Raw genomic sequence first — 22280 nt, 5'->3', positions numbered from 1 at the left:
TTCGGATAACGGCAGAATCGGTTAAAGACAAGCTCTCTGGAACGGATTAATGTCGTTAACTGAGGGTCCACTGTAAATGCAAATTATGTGGTTAGGCATATGGTGAATATCAAATGGTATACAATACCGACAGGTTGGTCACTGACTTGAACACTATGTGCTGTCCACTTATTGAGGAATACAGAGATTTATTTATTTATTTATTTATTTATAATTTGAGCACACTTACAGAGGTACAAAAAAAAAAATACAGATAAGAGCAGCATGCCAAAGCCACTTATACTATGCATAGCATTACGGGCTGGCTTAAAATTAACTTAAGATTAACTAAGCAATGATGAAATCAGTGAAAAACATTAATGTAAACTGATTACTATAAAGCACAAGTGAGTATTACAAAGACAGGTCATATGGTTGCATGCATTGTTGTAAATTCAGTAGAATGGAGTATTCTGTTAGGTAGTGTATTTAAAAAATAATAAAGTTAGATTGGGTTTTAGGTTTAACATTTATGTGATATAATTGTGAGAAACATTTAAGATATACAATTTATAAGGTTCAGTTATTCAGTATTTATTTGGTTTTGGGTGAGTAAGTGATCTTTGAGAAGAGACTTGAATTTATAAACAGGTAGTGTTTCTTTTATATTTACAGGTAATGAATTCCAGATTTTAGGGCCTTTTATGTGCATTGAGTTTTTGCATAGCGTGAGATGGACACGAGGAATATCAAAGAGTGATCTGTGCCTTGTGTTATGGTCATGTGTTCTGTTGAGGTTGGCAAGGAGATGTTTGAGGGGAGGGTTAATATCAGAGTTGAGTGTTCTATGTATGTAATAGGTGCAGTAATAAGTATGGATGTTTTGTATGGTGAGTAGGTTGAGTGTATTGAATATTGGTGGAGTGTGCTGCCTGTAGTGTAGACAGTATAATAACTTATGTGACAAGGCAAGATGTTTGTATTGCGGTCATACCTGCCTAAGCTCTTGGGAGTTAGCGTGGGCTGTTACCAAGCACCATGACTTGTTGTAGTGTTTTAGAATCTCAGGTTCAAGTGTTGAAGAAGGAGATTCTACTTCTTCAGGAGGAAAATAGGAGGCTGAAGCTTCGCATAGATGAGTTTGGGAGCGAGTTTGAGAAGGATTTAGCTGGTAAGGAAGGAATGGTCGCCAGCCGTGATAGTGGCAGCCGCTCTAAGTGGCAAGTGGTTCACAGTTCAGGGAGAAGGAAGACGAGGAGAGTTAATAGAGAAGATGTGAAGGTAGGAAATCGATTCTCTATTCTCCAAGACGAGTGTACTTCAGTGCTTAGTGAGGTTGAAGGTACCACTGATTCCCCTGCTAATCAAGGTAAGAATATTTTAATAGTAGGCGATTCTCAGGTAAGATATATGGACCGTGCATTTTGTAACAGAGACAGAAAGGTCAGACAGAGAGTGTGTCTTCCTGGAGCTGGTGTTGGTGACATAGTCAGCAGGTTTTCAATTCAATTCAATTCAAATTCAAAGTTTATTCTCTATAAGGATTACAATGCTGAGTTTACAGAATTTGGTTATTGTGTGGTTTACATGTAGTAAAATAATAATTACAGAGTGTACCACTAGAACACCTAGCATGGCTAGGCATTTCGGGCAGACTTATATTAAATCTTAAGTTTAAAATATTACAAAATTATGAGGTAAGTTGGTATTATGGCTAAGCGACTAAATACTAGTTGTGAGTTTAGCAATGTGAATGCTTTTGTTTTGGCACTATACATAGTTTCAGTATTGGAGTATCACAGGCCAACTTATGACTAGTTAAGATTCATTATTTTGAGATTGAGATTGATATTTCTGTTTATGGTCAAATGGGTGAGTGAGTGTAAGTGTGAACCACCAGGTGGTATTCGTATTCTTAGTTGACAGGGTGTATCAGGGAGATAAGATGTTTTCTGAAGGTAGTTTTGAAGGTGATGAATGTGTCTGCAGTTTTGGAATTTTCGGGTAGGGTGTTCCAGATTTTAGGGCCTTTGACATACATTGAATTTTTGTAAAGGTTTAGTCGGACACGGGGAATGTCATAGAGATGTTTGTGTCTGGTGTTGTGCCTGTGGGTTCTGTCACAACTATCAAGAAAGCGTTTTAGGTCAAGGTTAATATTGGAATTTAAGGTCCTGTAGATGTAGATTGCACAGTAGTAAGTGTGGATGTACTGAACAGGGAGTAAGTTTAGATCTATGAAGAGTGGGGGGGGGGTGTTGCCAGGGATGGGATTTAGTGATTATTCTTACTGCGGCTTTTTGTTGGGTTATTATTGGCTTTAGGTGTGTTGCTGCAGTTGAACCCCAAGCACAGATAGCATAGGTGAGGTATGGATATATAAGTGAATGGTATAGTGTGAGAAGGGCAGTTTGCGGCACGTAGTATCGTATCTTGGAGAGGATCCCAACTGTTTTGGATACTTTTTTGGTTATGTGTTGGATATGGGTGCTGAAGTTCAGGTTGTTGTCGAGGTATAGGCCTAGGAATTTGCCCTCATTATGCCTGGCAATTAGTGTGTTGTCGATCTTAATGTTAATTTGCGCATCTCCTGCTCTGCTACCAAACATAATGTAGTAGGTTTTGTCAACGTTAAGCGTAAGTTTATTGGCTGTCATCCAAGTCGATATTTTGATCAGCTCCTCATTAACAATGGTGTTGAGGGTGGCAAGATTAGGGTGAGAGATGGTATAAGTCGTGTCGTCAGCAAAGAGAATGGGGTTCAGGTGTCGAGATACGTTTGGAAGATCATTGATGTATATGAGGAAGAGCAGGGGACCAAGGACACTTCCCTGCGGAACTCCAGTATCAAGTGGCTGTGTTGTTGATGCTGTGTCTTTAATGGTGACATACTGATACCTATTAGTAAGGTAAGATTTGAAATATGCAAGCGCATGGCCTCTTATACCATAATGGTCAAGTTTGTGGAGTAGGATGCCGTGGTCTACTGTGTCAAAAGCTTTTCTTAGGTCAATAAAAATTCCTAGTGGATATTCTTTATTTTCCAATGCTGTGTAAAACAGATCTAGCATTTTTATGATTGCATCGTTAGTGCTTTTATTTTTCCTGAATCCAAATTGGCAGGGGTTGAGTATGTTTTGTGACGTTATAAATGAATACAGTCTCCTGTGCACGAGTTTCTCAAAGATTTTGGATAGCAATGGTAAGTTTGATATTGGCCTATAGTTGTTTAAATCTGTAGGGTCACCACCTTTATGTATTGGTGTAACCCTTGCCATCTTGAGTAATTTCTGGAAGGTGCTAGTTTTAATGGTGGGACATGAGACAGATTCCCTGAGTTATTTTTAAGTGACTTTATAATCTCGGTGACTTCCGTGGGCTCAGTTGGAGCAAGATAGAAAGAATTTGGGAAATTCCCATCTAGGTAGTCCCCGGCATGGGCATTGGTACGTGGGATTTTATTGGCGAGATTAGAACCTATGGTTGAGAAGAAGTCGTTTATCTTGTTAGCTGTGTCAGTGGGTTGCAGTGGTGTTTCATTAGGTTTAGTTAGGACAATATTCTTGGGTTTTTTCAGTTTGTGGGTCCCTAGAATCTGAGAGAGTGTTTCCCAGGTCTTTTTTATATCTCCTCTTGTGTCAGTGAATCTACTGGAGTAGTATAGTTGTTTGGCTTTCTTTATTACTTTGGTGAGGACTGATGAATAGTGTTTAAGAATATCTTTGTGTATTAAGCCTTGTCTATATTGCTTTTCATATTGGTGTTTCTTATCAATGGATTTCAGAATGGTGCTGGTTAGCCATGGGCAACCAAGCCGTTTGTTTGTGATCTGTTTCGTTTTTATAGGACAATGTTTGTTGTATAGTCTAAGTAGTTTGTTAAGAAAAATGTCTGTCCAGTTATCAATACCATTGGCCTTGGAGAATTCTGTAGGCCAGTCAACAGTCTCTAGGTCAGCTGTTTACTTCCTTATTGAGGCCTCATCATGGAGTCTAAATGAGACTTTGTTGTATTCAAGTGGTGGTTTACTAATGTTTGTCAAGAGGAAGGTAGGGTAGTGGTCTGTAGTGCTATCTGTGATTATCCCTGATTTAAGGGGGGCTAGTATATTGGTCCATATGTGGTCTATTATAGTTGCACTTGTTTCAGTGAGTCTGGTTGGTTTAGTTATTGTTGGTATGAGAAGTGTGTTGTTCATATTGTTGATGAAATCAGTTACAGGCTGATCATCTAGTAGGCCAAGGTTGATGTTGAAGTCTCCAGCTAAGAGAAGGTGGTGCTTATTCATTTGTCTGTTTGTTATTAGTGCCTTCAATTTCTCACTGAAGTTTGGGATGTATGTGTGGGGTATCCGGTAAATGGCACCGATTGTTAAAGGCGTCTTAAGGTTTTTTACAGTAAAATTAGCAAAAATGTATTCTCCATATTCATCACTAAAGCAATTGGTGCTAATACAAGATAATTGGTTAGAGTAATAGATTGCAATACCACCCCCAACTTGGTATGGTCTGCAGTTGTGGATTGCTGTGTATCCTGGTAGAGGGTAGATATCTATTGTGTCCTGTTTAAGCCAGGTCTCAGTAAGAATAATGCAGGAGAAGGGTGTCTTTAGTGATTCAAGGAGTGCCAGGAGGTCATCATAGTGTTTGCTTAAGGACCTGATGTTGTAGTTAAGTACTGATAGACTTTTATCATTGTTTAGGATAGTGCTGGCTTGTGATGCTGTGTAGTAAAGGCAGTTACTTTCCAATAGGTTTTGATTGTGTGTCAGATTATGTAGGTTTAGATCAGGGTCAACGTGATCAATCATCTTCTAGGTTTAAATTATGGTTATTTATATCCTGAGTTGTGTGTTGAGTTTTAGTACTGATATCTGTAGTGGTGGGAAGTTTGGACAAGTATATAGCTATAGCATTTTGGTCATGTAGAGTATAGTCACTAATACACATAATGAAGTTGGTGTTGTCTATGTGTTGTGCTGGAATGAGCTAAAGTACAACTAGGTATAAACTAATAATATAAAAATACAAATTAAAAATAGCACAAGACTCTCACTTGTAATTGCACTAAGGTTTAATGTAATGACTTTGGTATAGTCTATGTATTGAGCTAGAATGAGCTATAGTACAACTAGGTTTAATCTAATAATTTAGAAATACAAATTAAAAATAGCACCAGGCTCTCACTAGTAATTACACTATGGTCTAATATAATGACTTTGGTACTGACTATGTATTGAGCTAGAATGAGCTATAGTACAACTGAGTTTAATCTAATGATATAAAAAAGGCACAAGACTCTCAGTTGTAATTGCACTAAGGTGTTATATAAGTTGATTACAAGAATTAGAGTATAACTAGATTTAAATTGACAAGATAAAATATACAAGTTAAGGTAGCAAAAGAATAAAAAAAAGTAGAAAAAAAAATATATGAGGTAGTTGGTACTAGTTAGCAAAAGATAGTTAAGGGCCTTGAACAATAATATAATTGAAATATACACTAATTGCACACACAATATAGTCACTAAGATATGAAAACAATCTTAGAATAGGACTTATAATATAAACTTATAATATAAAAATACAAATTGAAATGGTACTTGCAATTGCACTAGAGTCTGGTATAGGTTGTTAACATTCTCCATACGACTGAATGTACAATAATACATGCAACCATATGACCTGTCTTTGTAATACTCACTTGTACTTTATAGTAATCTGTTTACATTAATGTTTTATCACTGATTTCATCATTGCTTAGTTAATCTTAAGTTAATTTTAAGCCAGCCCGTAATGCTATGCATAGTATAAGTGGCTTTGGCATGCTGCTCTTATCTGTATTTTTTTTTGTACCTCTGTATGTGTGCACAAATTGTAATAAATAAATAAATAAAATAAATAAATAAATAAACAAGATCAAGAGTATAACTAGATTTAAATTGACAAAATAAAATTCACAATTAAAGTACCAAAAGAATAATAGTAAAAAATAAATAATAGTAAAAAATAACAATGGTAATGTCTTGGTTATAATATGATAGTAAGATGGTGGACAGGTACACATGTACACAGGTACAAAGGACAATATAAAGGTTGGAGTTGAATATACAAACTTGAAAATTTGGCAACAAAATGTTATGGGAAGTATAAAATAATGTTTAATGTACAAACGTAAAATTGACTGGTAGTAAATATGGTGTTTAATAAAATTTTAGTAAGTAATAATGATTACAAAAAAAAGTGAAAAAGTAATGTTTATTTCATTCAATATTGCACTGGTAGTTATACTTGAGGTTATTTGGCAGTACAAGGTAATTAAGAGTACTCTAAGATAGTAAATGTGGTATTAAAACAGGTAAAGGTAATTAGACAAGTAATGGTTATTAAATGTCAAAAATGTTAAGAGTAAATTGAAGTTATAGTAAAAATGGTAATTATTAATTTTAGTAAGTAATATCAATTGATAGTATTTAAAAAAATATGAGGTAGTAATATGGACAGAGAAAGTATCAATTCAGCTAATGTTTAAGCAAACAATAGTAAATAAGAAAATTACATAAGGTGACTTATGCTTACTAGTAAAATCAGAAAATGAGGTAGTTGATTATTTAATTACTAAGAGATTGTACAATGAAATTTGAACAATAATGGAGCAAAACATACACTACATTACGTAGGCTTTTAGGTTGGACATTGTTTAGTTATTCTCTGTAAGATTAGTATCCCTGAGAAATCGTGATAGATCATTCTCGTTCGTGATTGTGTACAGTTGGATAATATTATGGCAGGTAATGGGAACAAGCCCATTATCTGTCTTAGTGCTGGGGGTAATGACATTGGGAAGAGCAGGAGAGAGGAGCTGCTGGATAAGTACAGGTCAGCCATAGAAGTAGTTAGGTCTAAGGGAGGGATCCCAGTCATATGTAGCATCTTGCCTAGAAAGGGAGTGGGCAATGAATGGATGTCTAGGGCAATTGGTATAAATTGCTGGCTAGACAGGTACTGCAAGGAACTTGCAATCCCATTCATTGATAACTGGGACCTATTCTTTGGCAAACGTGATAAGTATGCAAGGGATAGGGTTCATCTCTCTGGGGATGGAGTGGTTGCATTAGCCAATTCAATTGAGAGGGTAATTGATGACTTGTCTAGGAATTTAAACTGATAGATATAGAGGTATGGGTGTTTGTGGGAAACAATCAGGCTGCAACATTAGAGTTAAAAACAGCAGTTATTACTGGGATACCTCAGGGATATGTTTAAAAGACAGTATTCAAAATAGAGTTGCTAGCAATGGCAAATCAACTGATCAACAAACAAAGAGGGATAGTAGAGGGCAACGAGTGACTAGCTCCCTTAATTAACCCTTTGAGGGTCGATAGGCCCTCTCAGAAACTTGTTCTCAGGGTCGGCCAAATTTAAAAAAAAAAAATTATTTTTTCTTATGAAAAAATAGAGTTTTTTTTTCTAAACATTATAAGATAAACAAAAAATTTTTACCATCAATACTTACGGAGATATGGAGGCATGAAGTTTGCAGAAAATGAGCCGCGTATGACAACAGCGGCGACTGCCGCTTACCCGGTAAACTTTGGTTTACTTGTATTTGAAGGTTTGTTGTTTTTTTCACTATTTTATTTTTTCACATAACTTATGTGGCCTATGAGACCAAAGTAAGGTGCAATGTACATATATACACTCGTTGTATACAACACAATAAGCACACAAACATAATTATCAATATATTGTTTACAAAACTTGTTTACAAAAACAAACAATACAAAACATTGTTTATTATTATTGTTCTATAATATATATACCAATATACAGTCACTGAACATATTCCTATTAGTTCTGCAGCTTGTGGAACTCTGAAACATGGTGTCATACACAATGGTGTTTTATCTTTCTCCCTCATTCTATCTCTTTCAATCTGTCTCTCTCTTTCTGTCTCACAGGTACACATAAATACAAGTATACATAGTATAAATTACCTAGGATAACCCAAGAAATCCAGACAAAGTGCTATACTCTGCTTGAAGATGTGAGTAAACCTGATGACGCGGTCTTGTGGCTTCTCCTCTTCTTCCTCTTCCCCCTACTCTTCCTCTTCCTCTTCTTACTCCTCCTCTTCCTCCTCCTCCTCTTCTTGCTCCTCCTCCTCTTCTTCCTCTTCCTCTTCCTCCTCCTCCTCTTCTTCCTCTTCCTCCTACTCTTCCTCCTCCTTCTCCTCTTAATCCTAATCTTCCTCCTACTATTCCTCTTCCTCTTCTTCCTCTTCCTCCTCCTCCTCTTCTTCCTCCTCCTCCTCTTCCCCCTACTATTCCTCTTCCTCTTATTCCTCTTCCTCCTACTCTTCCTCCTCCTCCTCCTCCTCCTCCTCTTCTTCCTCTTCCCCCTACTCTTCCTCTTCTTCCTTCTCCTCCTCCTCCATAGTGTAAATTACCAGGAGTCGGCAGCTGTCAAAGTGACATATTGTCTCATTACTCACTCCCCCTCCCGCCTGTCAAAACAATGGGGTCGGATGCTGCTTCCCCTCCTCCATTCTATCTAATTATCTTTCTCCCTCATTCTATCTCTTTCTATCTGTCTGTCTATCTCTGTCTCACAGGTACACATAAATACAAGTATACATAGTATAAATTACCTAGGATAACCCAAGAAATCCAGACAAAGTGCTATACTCTGCTTGAAGATGTGAGTAAAAGTGATGACGCAGTCTTGTGGCTCTCTGAGACAGAGAGCTAGATGGATAGACAGATAGACAGGGAGCTTGACAGACAGGTAAATAGACAGACAGAAATGTTAGTATACCAGCAAAAACAAAGGGAGGGCGATGTTCATCTAATCTTTTGGTATCAGCTCCACCCTCATTTACCCTCATCAAACATCAGCACTTATCAGATGTTATCTCCCCTTATCTTGTTACTGTCATGGGTGAACATTTATTATTACATATTATTATTATTATTATGTATTATTATTATTATGTATTATTATTATGTATTATTATTATTATTATGTATTATTGTTATTATTACGTATTCTTCTTCTTCCTCCTCCTCCTCTTCTTCTTCTTCTTCCTCCTCCTCCTCCTCCTCCTCCTCCTCCTCTTCTTTCTCCTCCTCCTCCTCTTCTTCTTCTTCTTCCTCCTCCTCCTCCTCCTCCTCTTCTTCTTCCTCCTCCTCCTCCTCTGCCTCCTCCTCCTCCTCCATTCTTGGAACAAGTTTGAAGAGCTTGTAGTTCATAATCACTATCACTATCATCACCAATGCTCACATCTGAGTCTGGGATTTGGGAAAATAGGAGTTTCCTCTTTGATTCTGGTACAACTGAACGTGAACAAGAGGGCCCAGCACCAGAGGTGGAAGGCTGTGGGTTGTCTGGGTTTTCCTCACTATTACCCATATTATGGTCATTAGTTTTGGTCAAAACCTCACCAGAACCTTGAAACTCATCTTCACTGTCACTTCCATCTGTATTAGAACTGTCACTGGGGAACAAAAGTGTCCCAATTCGCCGAGGAGTGAGGAACTTCTTACTGCAAGGCATGGTGGACATTGTGTACTATGATGGCATTCCCACAATGCACCACTGGGTCCCAGATTTTTTTCCTACTGCGCACACCCACCACACAGACCCATTCTCTCACATCTAGGCTTATCAGCCTTTTCCTGCGAGATTTGACAGCGCTAGAATTTATGCGTACTAGTACATCAAAAACCCCTGACGTACTAGTACGGCCAAAACCCTCAAAGGGTTAAGGTTTACTATACAAATAGTAGGAATCTAAGAAATAAGATAGATGAGCTAAGATTACTTGCAAGTGTAGGTAATATAGATATTATTGGTATAACAGAGACCTGGTTCAACCTGAAAGATAGAGAAATGCCTTCTGAATGCAACATACCGGGTTATAAACTATTCCACACTGATAGGATCAGCAGGAAGGGTGGTGGTGTGGCCATGTATGTCAGAGAAAATTTAAATTGTTGTCTTAGACTTGATATAAGATTAGAAACATCGAACACAGAATCTGTTTGGCTCCAGTTTCTCGAGGGACATGACAAATTAATTTTGGGTGTGATTTATAGGCCCCCAAACCTTGATAGGGAGGGCAGTAAGCTGTTATGGGACAAAATTCATAAGACATCTAGATATGAAAATGTTGTGATAATGGGAGATTTTAACTTTAGACAAATTGATTGGAACAATATGACAGGAAATCTTGACTTTCTTGATACGGTTCAGGATTGCTTTTTAGAACAGGTTGTGACAGAACCAACTAGAGGAAACAATCTGCTTGACTTGGTTCTTGCCAACAAAGATTCACTAATTAATAATCTTGAGGTTTAATAATGATGAGCTTGGGGAAAGTGATCACAAATCACTTAGTTTTAATATATCATGGAATTACCCAGATAACTGCAATCAAATCTCTGTCCCAGATTTTCACTTGGCCGACTTCATGGGACTGAAAAATTACCTGGGTGGGCTAAATTGGGATGTCCTGACTAGGGGTCAGGTAGGTGATCTGGATTGCCAATATGACGTTTTTCAGAGCATAGTTCTAGCTGCCCAGACAACTTTTGTTCCGAGTAGGGAAATTAGATCTAACAAAAATGATCCCAAATGGATGAACAATAGATTAAAACATCTCATTGGTCAAAAGAGAGGCATATATAGGCGTATCAAAAGAGGGGATGGGCAGTTAAGAAATCAATATATTCAATTAAAGAGAGAAATAAAGAAAGGAATAAGAAAAGCAAAAAGGGATTATGAGGCTAAGGTCGCAAGGGATTCAAAGACTAACCCAAAAGGGTTCTTTCAGGTATACAGAAGTAAGATTAGGGACAAGATTGGCCCACTTAAGAGTAACTCCGGTCAGATCACTGACAGTGATAAAGATATGTGTGAAATTCTAAATATCTACTTCCTCTCAGTTTTCACCCAGGAAAATACTAGCGATATTCCTGAAGTAATAGATTATGTAGAACAGGATGATAATAAACTATGTACGATTGTGCTAACTAGTGACATGGTCCTCAGACAAATAAACTAAAACCTAACAAATCCACAGGCCGTGATGAACTGTTTGCAAGGGTGTTAAAGGAATGTAAAGAGGAACTTAGCATACCTTTGGCTAATCTTTTTAACATATCACTACAAACTGGCATAGTACCTGATAAGTGGAAAATGGCAAATGTAATACTTATTTACAAGGCAGGTGACAGGTCCTTGGCTTCGAACTATAGACCAATAAGCCTTACCTCCATAGTGGGAAAATTTATGGAATCAATAATTGCCGAAGCAATTCGTAGCCATCTTGACAGGCACAGATTGATTAATGAATCTCAACACAGTTTTACAAAGGGGCATTCCTGTCTTACGAATTTACTAGCTTTTTTCACTAAGGTGTTTGAGGAGGTAGATCATGGTAATGAATATGATATTGTGTATATGGACTTCAGTAAGGCTTTCAATAGAGTTCCACACCAGAGGCTATTGAGGAAACTTAAGGCACATGGTATAGGAGGAGAAATTTTTTCCTGGGTAGAGGCATGGCTGACAAATAGGCAGCAGAGAGTTTGCATAAATGGGGAGAAATCAGAATGAGGCACGCCACAAGTGGTGTTCCTCAGGGGTCAGTATTGGGCCCATTGTTGTTCACAATTTACATAAATGACATAGATAAGGGAATAAATAGCAACATAAGCAAATTTGCTGATGACACCAAAATAGGCCGTCCAATTCATTCTAATGAGGACACTAGAGCACTCCAGGATGATTTGAATAGACTGATGCAATGGTCAGAGAAGTGGCAGATGCAGTTTAACCCTTAAACGGTCCAAACAGATTGACATTCAAATTCGTAGTGCTACAAAAGTAGATCTACTTTATTTTACATATTTTCAAATATAAGAAAAAAAAAATGTAGATAAAAGTTTGTTTTACACGTTTTCAAATGTAAAACAAAAAAGAAGATCTACATATTTTTACATACTTAAAGATGTTGAAAAAACGTATATATACGTTTGGACCATTTAAGGGTTAATATTGACAAATGCAAAGTTCTAAGTGTTGGACAGGTAAATAACCATGCCACATATAAACTAAATAATGTAGATCTTAATACTACTGATTGCATAAAGGATTTAGGAGTTCTGGTTAGCAGTAATCTAAAACCAAGACAACAGTGCATTAGTGTTCACAATAAAGCTAACAAAATTCTTGGCTTCATATCTAGAAGTATAAATAATAGAAGTCCTCAGGTTGTTCTTCAACTCTATATATCCTTGGTTAGGCCTCATTTAGACTATGCTGCTCAGTTCTGGTCACCGTATTACAGAATGGATATAAATGCTTTGGAAAACGTACAGAGGAGGATGACAAAAATGATCCCATGTATCAGAAATCTTCCCTATGAGGATAGACTGAGGGCCCTGAATCTGCACTCTCTCGAAAGGCGTAGAATTAGGGGGGATATGATCAAGGTGTATAAATGGAAAACAGGAATAAAGGGGATGTAAATAGCGTGCTGAAAATTTCCAGCCAAGACAGGACTCGCAGCAATGGTTTCAAGTTGGAAAAATTCAGATTCAGAAAGGATATAGGAAAGAACTGGTTTGGTAATAGAGTTGTGGATGAGTGGAACAAACTCCCGAGTACAGTTATTCAGGCTAAAACGTTGTGTAGTTTTAAAAATAGGTTAGATAAATACATGAGTGGGTGTGGGTGGGTGTGAGTTGGACCTGACTAGCTTGTGCTGCTGAGTCTGGTGCAGTGCTCCATCCTTGAGTGGAGATGATCAGACTGGGTGGGTCATTGGTCTAATCCAAGGGGGGGGACATGGACCTGCTCTGCATAGGTCAGTAGGCCTGTTGCAGTGTTCCTTCTTTCTTATATGCCAAGTCAATTTCCCTCATTTAAATTAATTGAAATGCCATTAATCCATTCCAGCAGAATTCCTGTTCTCAGAAGGCGGGACAAAATACTTCAATATAACGCTAATATCAACTCTATGGCTTAACCCCTTCAGGGTCCAAGGCCAAAATCTGAAGTGGTGCTCCAGTGTCCAAGAAATTTTGAAAAAAAAAAAAAAAAAAATATTTTTTCTTACAGAATTAAAGAGCATATTTTTGTGAAGGTAATAAGACAAAAAGAAAAATCTGATCAGTACTTACCGAGATACAGTGCCAAGAAGTTTGTCCAAAATGATGTGGTGGCGGCAACATCGACGAATTCCACATACGCGCATTACTTTATTTAGCGGTTTTTATAGTTTTTTCTTTTCTTTTCCAATATTTTTCTTTTCCTACTAACATTTGGGGCCTGAGAGACCAATACTGTATATAATGTATATATATAAACTCACTGTATTGAACACAATAACCACACTAAAGTTATTATCATATTATTGTTTACCACTGTTGTTTATTACAATAAACATGCACAAATCTTGTATAATACTAATGTTCTATCATATATTTACATATTTACAATCACTGGACATGGTTTTAGAACTGCTGGAGCTTGTGGAACTCCTTGAAACAAGGCACCATGCACAGAGGCACCTTACATTCCTCACACATAAACCGAGTGTCTTTGCGTCTTTGTTGCCTTCGTTTTGTTTGTGCACAGACGATGCATCTCTTCTGAGCAAATTTCTTCGGAGTTGAAGGAAGCTGTATTATGAAATGATCACCTTCCCTCCTCAAACGCTTGGGTATATCCTGAGCAATTCGAGGACCTTGTTGTATAGCAGGTGTTCTTACCTGGTACTTCATTATGAGTTGTCTGACAACAGACAAACAAAATTCACCATACGGTGGTCTGTTGCCAGTCTTTATTTGGTACATATTATATGCATTGAGCATTGAAATGTCCATGAGATGGAAGAAAAGTTTCATGTACCACTTGTAACTCTTACGAACACAATCAACAAAACCAATCTGCATGTCACATTTGTCAACCAAGCGCATGTTTTGTGTAAAATCAATCACTGTCACTGATTTTCGAATATGTTCATTAGTCACTCGATCAACTTTGCCACTGTCTTGCATTTCATTACGGTGAATGGTTGTCAACAATGTGACATCTCGTTTGTCATGCCACCATAATGCCATGATGTCATTGGCAGTAAACACCTGCATGTCATCACCACGAGCACCTGCATTGAGCCTGGGCATATGTTTACGATTAGAACTCACTGTGCTACACACATCTGTCTTGTTCACTCGCATGAAATCACTGAGTAATGGGCTTGTGTACCAGTTATCGGTATATAATATATGCCCCTTACCAAGATAAGGTGCCATCATGTTTCTCACTACGTCACCTGAGATACCCAATAACATCTTGGTATCTTTCAATGTTTTACTTCCCATGTATACAACAATATCCAACACCAGGCCACTGTCACAGTCACAGAGTACAAACAGTTTTATACCAAAGCGTTTCCTCTTGCTCGGTATATACTGCTTGAATGACAGTCTACCTTTGAAGAAAATCAAAGACTCGTCAATTACAAGATTCTTGAATGGATAAAGGTATATGCTGAACTTTTGTTTGAGATATATGAAGACATTTCTAATCTTGTATAACCTGTCACTTCTGTCAGGCCTGGTTTTGTCAGAGAAGTGCAACATATGTAACAGTAAGATAAACCTGTTCACTGGGATGATTTCACTGAAGACCGGGGTAGAAATTAGCCGATCTGTGGACCAATATGCTTTTAGACATGAGGCATAAGCATTATTGTTGCAAAAAGCAAATACATTTCTGTGTAGTCTTGACTGTGGTGATATGATTGTATTTGCCATGGTGTACTCAAAATACTTATTACTTTCCCTGACAATAGTTTCCATCAATGGCTGGTCAAAGAATAATTCAAAGAATTCCAGTTCATTGGCCGTGGTTCCAAGGGGACAAGTAGGTAGAATTCCACTTTGAGAGTCATCAAAGTGGTGGGGCTTGGGAACAAAATTGGGATTTTGCTGCCAATCCCAGATACGGTTTGCTTGTGGATACTGGACATCATAGGCTGGTTGTGCAGGTGGTTGTGGTTGTGGTGGGCTGGTGGCTGACGCTCCGCTTTGTCCTTGAACTGACGAGTCAGCAGCGTGGGTCCCAGCCTGGGCTGGTGAGTCACGCATGACGGTGCCACTACCATCACCACTACCACCATCTACTGATGCCTGTGGTCTATCCATGCCAAGTGTAGCCACATCATCCTCACTATCACTATCTAAACCTGGTGTAGGGCCACGGGATATACTCCGTCCCCTGGGCACAGCATAGGGTACACTACCCGAGCGCATGTGGCGGCGAACATACCGACGCTTCATTGGTGAATATGATTCCTCACTATCACTACTCGAATGATCGTCAAGCACAATAAAATCACAATCCACGTCACTATCATCATCATTACTGAAGTCAGAGGCCTGGCCACGCAAAAATATTAGTTTTCTCTTGCGTTGAGGCACAACCGACCGTGAGTCACGAGTGCCCACACCAGAGGTAGAAGGTTGAGGATCGTCAGGGTTTTCTGCACTATTATAGATATCCTGGTCATTCCTTTCAGTCACTAACTGATCAAAGCCATAGAATTCGTCTTCATTTCCACTTCCATCAGTGTCAGAATTATCAGATAGGAAGAGGAGAGTCCCAATTTTCCGGGGAGTGAGAGCTGACTTGCGATGAGGCATGGTGAACAAGGGTAACTGAGCCGGCGTTCCCACAATGCTATGCGGGCGCCTAGATTTTTTGTTTATGGCACACACCCACCACACAGACCCGTTCTCTCACATGTAGGCCTATGAGTGCTTTCACGCTAAATTTGACGGCGCTAGAATTTTGGCGTAGATCTACGGTTTAAACACTCAACATGAAGCCGTAGATCTATGGGATGGACCCTGAAAGGGTTAATTATCTATCACATTTCATCTATTATGACATAATAAACAATATAAATAACATAGAAACCTGAGTAAAATTTGTCATTATGTGACAAGTGGTGGTGGCCATTCCCACTCTCGCTCTGAGAACATCTTCCCACGCTTTCCCTTACTTGTGTTTATCTATGATTTCATGCTTTACTTCCATGGACATCACCCTTTTCTTCTTCTCAGCACTGTCCTTTGCACTTACTTTCTTTGGACTCATGGTTAGAAAAAAGAAATTTGGCAAAATAACTGCACAAAAATGTAAGCTAAACACAAGAGAAAGCCTTCCACTGCAAGGTAAGCATGTGGTAAGCAGTGGCACCATTCTGAAGCTCAGGTGTGATTATAGTATTATTATTATATTATATTATATTATTATATATTATATTATTACAATATATTATATTATTATTATGAGGGGGGAGCCCTAAACCTGTAGGTGGGAGGGGATGGAAGGTATTCAGGCTTAATTTAGGGAACTGGAGCACAGATACAATTCCCTAGATCAAGAACCCCTCACCAGCATCAAGGAACCTCCCTTGAAGAGCTCACAACCTAAATTTTGGCTCGTATCCATGAGCAAAAAATTGACTGAGCGACGGCTTGTACCCTGAAAAACTTGCATGGTGGGGCACTCGTAAGCAGAGGTTCCACTGTGTCTTATTAATGAAAATAAGATACCAGATATACTAAGTAAATTTCCTAAATTTGTTGGTAACAGATAAGTGAACTGTAAATATGTAGATATAAATCCAGATGTACACCTGTTAACTCTTTTGGGGCCTAGTTCCTGGGCCTTTTCTGTATCCATATTTTCTTGTGCTACCATCCACAGGATGGATACGGGGTGCACAATAAACTAGCTACTTCGGTGGCAAAATCTGTATACCTGAATAAATTTACTTACATACTACAGTATGGAAGACAAAAATGACTCACTTTGCTTCAACATGTCTGTAACAGCCTCAAGAGAATACCTCAGCTGCTGCTGCTGCTGATTATCCTCCCATCGACCAGCCATTGCTTTCAACCTGCTTACACAAATATAAATTAATATATATATATATATATACAGTGGACCCCTGCATAACGATCACCTCCGAATGCGACCAATTATGTAAGTGTATTTATGTAAGTGCGTTTGTACGTGTATGTTTGGGGTTCTGAAATGGACTAATCTACTTCACAATATTCCTTATGGGAACAAATTCGGTCAGTACTGGCACCTGAACATACTTCTGGAGTGAAAAAATATCGTTAACCGAGGGTCCACTGTATATATATATGTATATATATATATATATATGTATATATATATATATATATATATGTATATATATATGTATATATATATGTATATATATATGTATATATACAGTGGACCCCCGCTTAACGATCACCTCCAAATGCGACCAATTATGTAAGTGTATTTATGAAAGTGCGTTTGTACGTGTATGTTTGGGGGTCTGAAATGGACTAATCTACTTCACAATATTCCTTATGGGAACAAATTCTGTCAGTACTGGTACCTGAACATACTTCTGGAATGGAAAAAGATCGTTAATCGGGGGTCCACTCTATATATATATATATGTGCAATAAGATCACAGTAAACAGGTGATTTTAACCCTTTGAGGGTCAACAGGCCCTCTCCGAGACACGTTCTCAGGGTCGGCCAAATTTAAAAAAAAAAATAAAATAATTTTCTCTTATGAAAAGATGGAGAATCTTTTCCCGATCATAATGACACCACAAGCTTGAAATTTGATGGAAAACTTATGGAATTATGCCTCTTCAAGGGGGGCTCCTTGGCGTGGTGAAGAGGCTCTTGGTCTGAGGAATTAGCCCTGTCGGTCTTCTTCCTCAGACCGAACCTAATTACCCCCCATTCTCCCCTCCCCTATCCCATCCTCCCCTTTTTCCATTCCTCCTCCTCCTCCTCACCCCTCCCTTTTGCCCTTCCTCTTTTTGGCCTTCGGGATTTCTCCCACAGGCGCGCTAGTTCCTAGGTAGGGGAAAGGACACCGGGGTCCATCCCATTCCGTTGAGGTTCTTGGCGGTGGCGTAGTTTGCCGTGGAATCTGGATTGCCTAGGGATGTCCCGATCCCTCTCCGGTATCCCGGAGTAGCTTTGGGTGTCTTTTGGGCGACGGGTGTATCTCTGGAAGCCACCTTTCGGATTCCGGGGGTGGTGGCCGAAGGAGGTATGCTTTGTGGCAGATATCCGGCCGCCCTCTCTTTTGTCCACCGAGGTAGCTCGGCAGATGTGAGGTTGCTATCCCGGATTGCTGGTTTACTGGCATGAAGGGTAGGGTATGGCACGGGTTCCATGCTGCATCTGCGCTACTAGCGGTGTTGAGGTCCTCTTGGGCGCGGAGGGAGATTTCCGGCCCTTTCATTCCTCCTGGGAACTATTCCTCCCCGCTCCCCCCTTTTTTTATTTTTTTATTTTTATTTTCTTTTCTTCTTTCTTTTTTTTTCTTAAAAACAAAAAGCAAAGGAGTAACCTAACCATGGCAGCCCTAGTCCATGAAACCACTACCCCCGGGCCCCTTCTTGATACCGCACCCCATTCTGACCCTGCCTTGTGTTTAGACCACTCTTCAGACACTCCTGATGCCCCTGTACCTCTTGCTGGTGCTGTTTCCTCACCCGCTTCAGGTACCGGGGCTTCGACTGACTCCTTCGATTTGTCTGAACTCCGCTCTCCTTTGACTATGCTTCTGGCTTCTCCCTCTACGGTACGGCAGTTTTCGAATCGTCCACCCATTTCATGCTGGACCAACTCCGGTCCTACTCCTAAACGCCAACGTCAATCTCCTGATGATGCTCCTTCGTTACCTTCCCATTCTACTCGGAAAAGACCGACACGTCAAGCACTCCCTCTCCACGCTCAGTTTCGGACCACACAATGGACTAAATTCTTTACTTTAAGACCAACTTCTTCTTCTGCCTACCTTTCTGACCATAGTATTGGCAAAGCGCTCCTGCGTCATGTTGGCAGAGATATTTCATTTCACGCTCTCAAGAGCGGTACGCGCATCGTCACTGTCCAGAATGCTACCCAAGCTCATGATCTTTCTCTCCTTTCAAATATCGATACTACTCCTATCACTATTGAAAAACATCTTTCTCTCAATTCTTGTAGTGGTACTGTCATTCTGCCCCATACCATAGTCCAACAGAATTTCCAGTCATGTGGCAATGACATTTTTGAACAGCTGGAACTCCAGGATCTCCCAATCCTCAAAGTAGACACTTATGTCCTTCCTGCCCGGGGGCGGAGACATTACCCTTGCAATGTGGCTCGTTTAACTTTTGACAGCCGAGAACTCCCGTCCTCTGTATATGTCGCGGGACATCGGTTACAAGTTCGAAAGGTGATACCTACACCGCAACAATGTAGAAATTGCTGGCATTTTGGTCACCCAGCGAAATATTGCAGATCTATGGCCGAATGCCCAGTCTGTGGTGCCGACGACCATTCTAATACATCTTGCAGTCAACCTCCATCTTGCCTTAATTGTAATGAAGCTCACCCTTCGTACTCCCGCCGTTGCCAGGTCTACTTAAATGAACGTGAAATCCGTTGCCTCAAAGAGGCAGAAGGTCTCCCTTATGCTATGGCAGTTACTCATCTCCGCCTCCAAGGGAGACTACCCCGTGTTTCTTATTCTCGTGTTTCCAAACATCCCCCCACTTCTGGGGTCCCATCTTCTGCAGCCTCCTCTGTTGTTACCCCTCCCATAGCCACTACGGCATCTAATCCTTTTGCTGTCCTTGGCTCTGACGTCCCGACTACAACTCAGTCTATTCTCACATCTTCGCGTCCTTCCTCACAAGCCCCAGTATCGACAAGACCTCATACGACACCTAATACCAATCGCCCCTCTACTCAGAAGTCCAAAAAATCCACATTGCTCAAATCTTCTTTGCCCCTTCCTTCCCTTCTTCCACCTCCACACTTTACCTTTCCAGTCTCTGTACCTAGTTCTTCCCCTCTCTCTGGCTCTATTACAAGTGTGGAGATTCACCCTCCTCCTCGTACTATGCCTTCCACCCCCGTCCCCTCCCAAGTTTCTCCCTCTTCTGCCACCTCCCAGGTTTCTGCCTCTTCTGTCCCCCCCCACACTTCATCTCCAGTCCCTTACACTTTTCCCTCCCCCTCTACTTTGGTACAGTCCATTACTGTCCCAATCTTTACTCACCCTCCTCCTTCTATCTCCAATATGGTCTCCCATACATCTTTGAATTCAGAAACACTTGAAGCCATTTCAGAATATATTGCAGAGACTAAACCTTCAATGGACACTGATTCACTTCCTGTTCCTTCTCTTCCCTCTCCTCCATCTTCACAACCCCATTCTTCGCAACGCTCCGTTCCTTCGCTACTTGAACATCTTCCAGTGCCACCACACGTTGACTTTTCTAACCCCTCTAGTCCGTAGGTGCCTTTACCTACAGATTCCTGATATTTTCTTCATCGCCAATCATGGCCTATTTACAGTGGAATATCCGCGGCCTCAGGGGTAATCGGGGTGAGCTTCAGATGTTGCTTTCCAGGTTTTCCCCTGTTGGTGCTTGCTTACAAGAACCAAAATTACACTCGGCTGTTTTCCAACCTATCTCAGGCTATAATTTATTGTATTCTTCGGATCCTTTCTCAGATGGGACCTTTAATGAAAGTGCCCTTCTTCTACGCAATGATATTCCGTACTGTCAACTATTTGTCCATACCTCGCTGCATTACACTGCAGCCCGTATCCACTTGAATAAGTGGTTTACAATATGTTCTTTATATCTCTCTCCTTCTCGAGCATTTTCTGTCCCAGACTTTGCCTTTCTTGTTTCATCCTTACCACCACCACTTCTGTTACTTGGTGATTTTAATGCCCACCATTTCCTCTGGGGGGGGTCTCATTGTGACTCACGTGGCATTCAGTTGGAGGCTTTTCTCGCCTCTCACCCCCTCCATGTTTTAAATACAGGTACTCCCACCCATTTTGATCCTCGTACTCATACTCTCTCTTGCATCGATCTATCAGTCTGCTCTTCCTCCACTGCACTAGACTTCACCTGGTCTGTTCTACCAGACTTACATGACAGCGATCATTTTCCGATCATTCTTACTTCTCCTTCCTATTCACCACCTTTCCGTAGCCCTCGCTGGCAATTTGATCGGGCAAATTGGGATCTTTACTCACACCTCACTGCTTTTAGTGAGGTTCCTTCTTCATCCTCCATTGATGAGCTCCTACACATCTTCTCGACATCAGTTTATACCGCAGCTTCTCATTCTATACCCCAAACCTCAGGCAGGCATTCTCAGAAGTGCGTGCCTTGGTGGTCTCCTGCTTGTGCTCGTGCAGTACGTTTGAAACGTGCTGCATGGGGCAGGTACCGGTACAATAGAACCGCTGAGAGACTTGATTTTAAGCAGAAGCGTGCGATCGCTCGCCGTGTCATCCGTGAAGCTAAACGCACTTGTTGGCGAGACTATGTTTCCACCATCACCTCTGCTTCTTCTATGAGTGCAGTCTGGAAAAAAGTGAGGAAATTGAGTGGTAAATACTCTCCTGACCCGGCTCCTGTTCTACGGGTCACTGGTGTTGATGTAGCAAACCCTCTCGACGTTGCCATTGAACTTGGCACACATCTGGTCCGTATTTCCCGAGGGCTCCATCTATGCCCCTCGTTTCTTTCCTCAAAGTCTGCCAGAGAGTTAGTACCCTTGGACTTTTCTTCTCTCAGAGAAGAACAGTATAATGTGCCTTTTACACTTCAAGAACTGGAGGCAACGCTCTCAGCTTGCCGATCATCGGCAGCTGGGCCTGACGACATTCATATTCGTATGTTACAACATTTACATCGGTCAGCCCTTGTAGTCCTCTTACACCTCTTCAATCTTATTTGGGCACAAGGAGTTCTTCCCCAGCTGTGGAAATCTGCCATTGTTCTCCCTTTCCGCAAACCGGGTACTACAGGACATGATGCCTCCCACTATCGTCCCATCGCTCTTACTAGTGCAGTTTGCAAAGTGATGGAACGCCTCGTAAATCGACGTTTAATGTGGTATTTAGAGACTCACAACAGTCTCTCCGCTAGTCAATATGGCTTTCGTAAGGGTCGTTCTACCATAGACCCCTTACTACGCTTGGATACGTATGTTCGTAATGCCTTTGCGAATAATCACTCAGTTATTGCCATATTTTTTGACCTTGAGAAGGCATATGACACAACTTGGAGGTATAATATTTTGGCCCAGGCCCATTCCTTAGGCCTCCGAGGCAATCTACCATCCTTCCTTAAGAACTTTTTAACTGACAGACATTTCCGTGTTCGAGTCAATAATG

General features: G+C 40.3%; 2 protein-coding genes across 6 annotated transcripts in view; one reads left to right on the top strand and one right to left on the bottom strand.

Moving 5' to 3' along the window:
* Nucleotides 1-22280, top strand: part of LOC128684112 (organic cation transporter protein-like) — a 664663-nt gene that overhangs the window by 181645 nt on the left and 460738 nt on the right. The gene's annotated exons all lie outside the window — the stretch shown is intronic.
* LOC128706571 (protein mono-ADP-ribosyltransferase PARP12) overlaps nucleotides 1-22280 on the bottom strand; it is a 189347-nt gene that overhangs the window by 123540 nt on the left and 43527 nt on the right. For 2 of the 5 annotated variants that reach the window (XM_070090414.1, XM_070090419.1), the window contains exon 2: nucleotides 16867-16958. The exons of 2 other annotated variants lie outside the window; for them this stretch is intronic. In XM_070090414.1, the coding sequence (XP_069946515.1) occupies nucleotides 16867-16958 (92 nt within the window). Of the gene's footprint in view, nucleotides 1-16866; nucleotides 16959-22280 lie in introns of those variants that run through there. One more of the 5 variants, XM_070090410.1, reaches the window with a different exon arrangement.

The sequence above is a fragment of the Cherax quadricarinatus genome, chromosome 3 (genome assembly GCF_038502225.1).
Source record: "Cherax quadricarinatus isolate ZL_2023a chromosome 3, ASM3850222v1, whole genome shotgun sequence".
NCBI lineage: Eukaryota > Metazoa > Arthropoda > Malacostraca > Decapoda > Parastacidae > Cherax > Cherax quadricarinatus.
The sequence above is the reverse complement of the archived record's forward strand: the minus strand, read 5'-3'. Positions and strand labels throughout refer to the sequence as shown.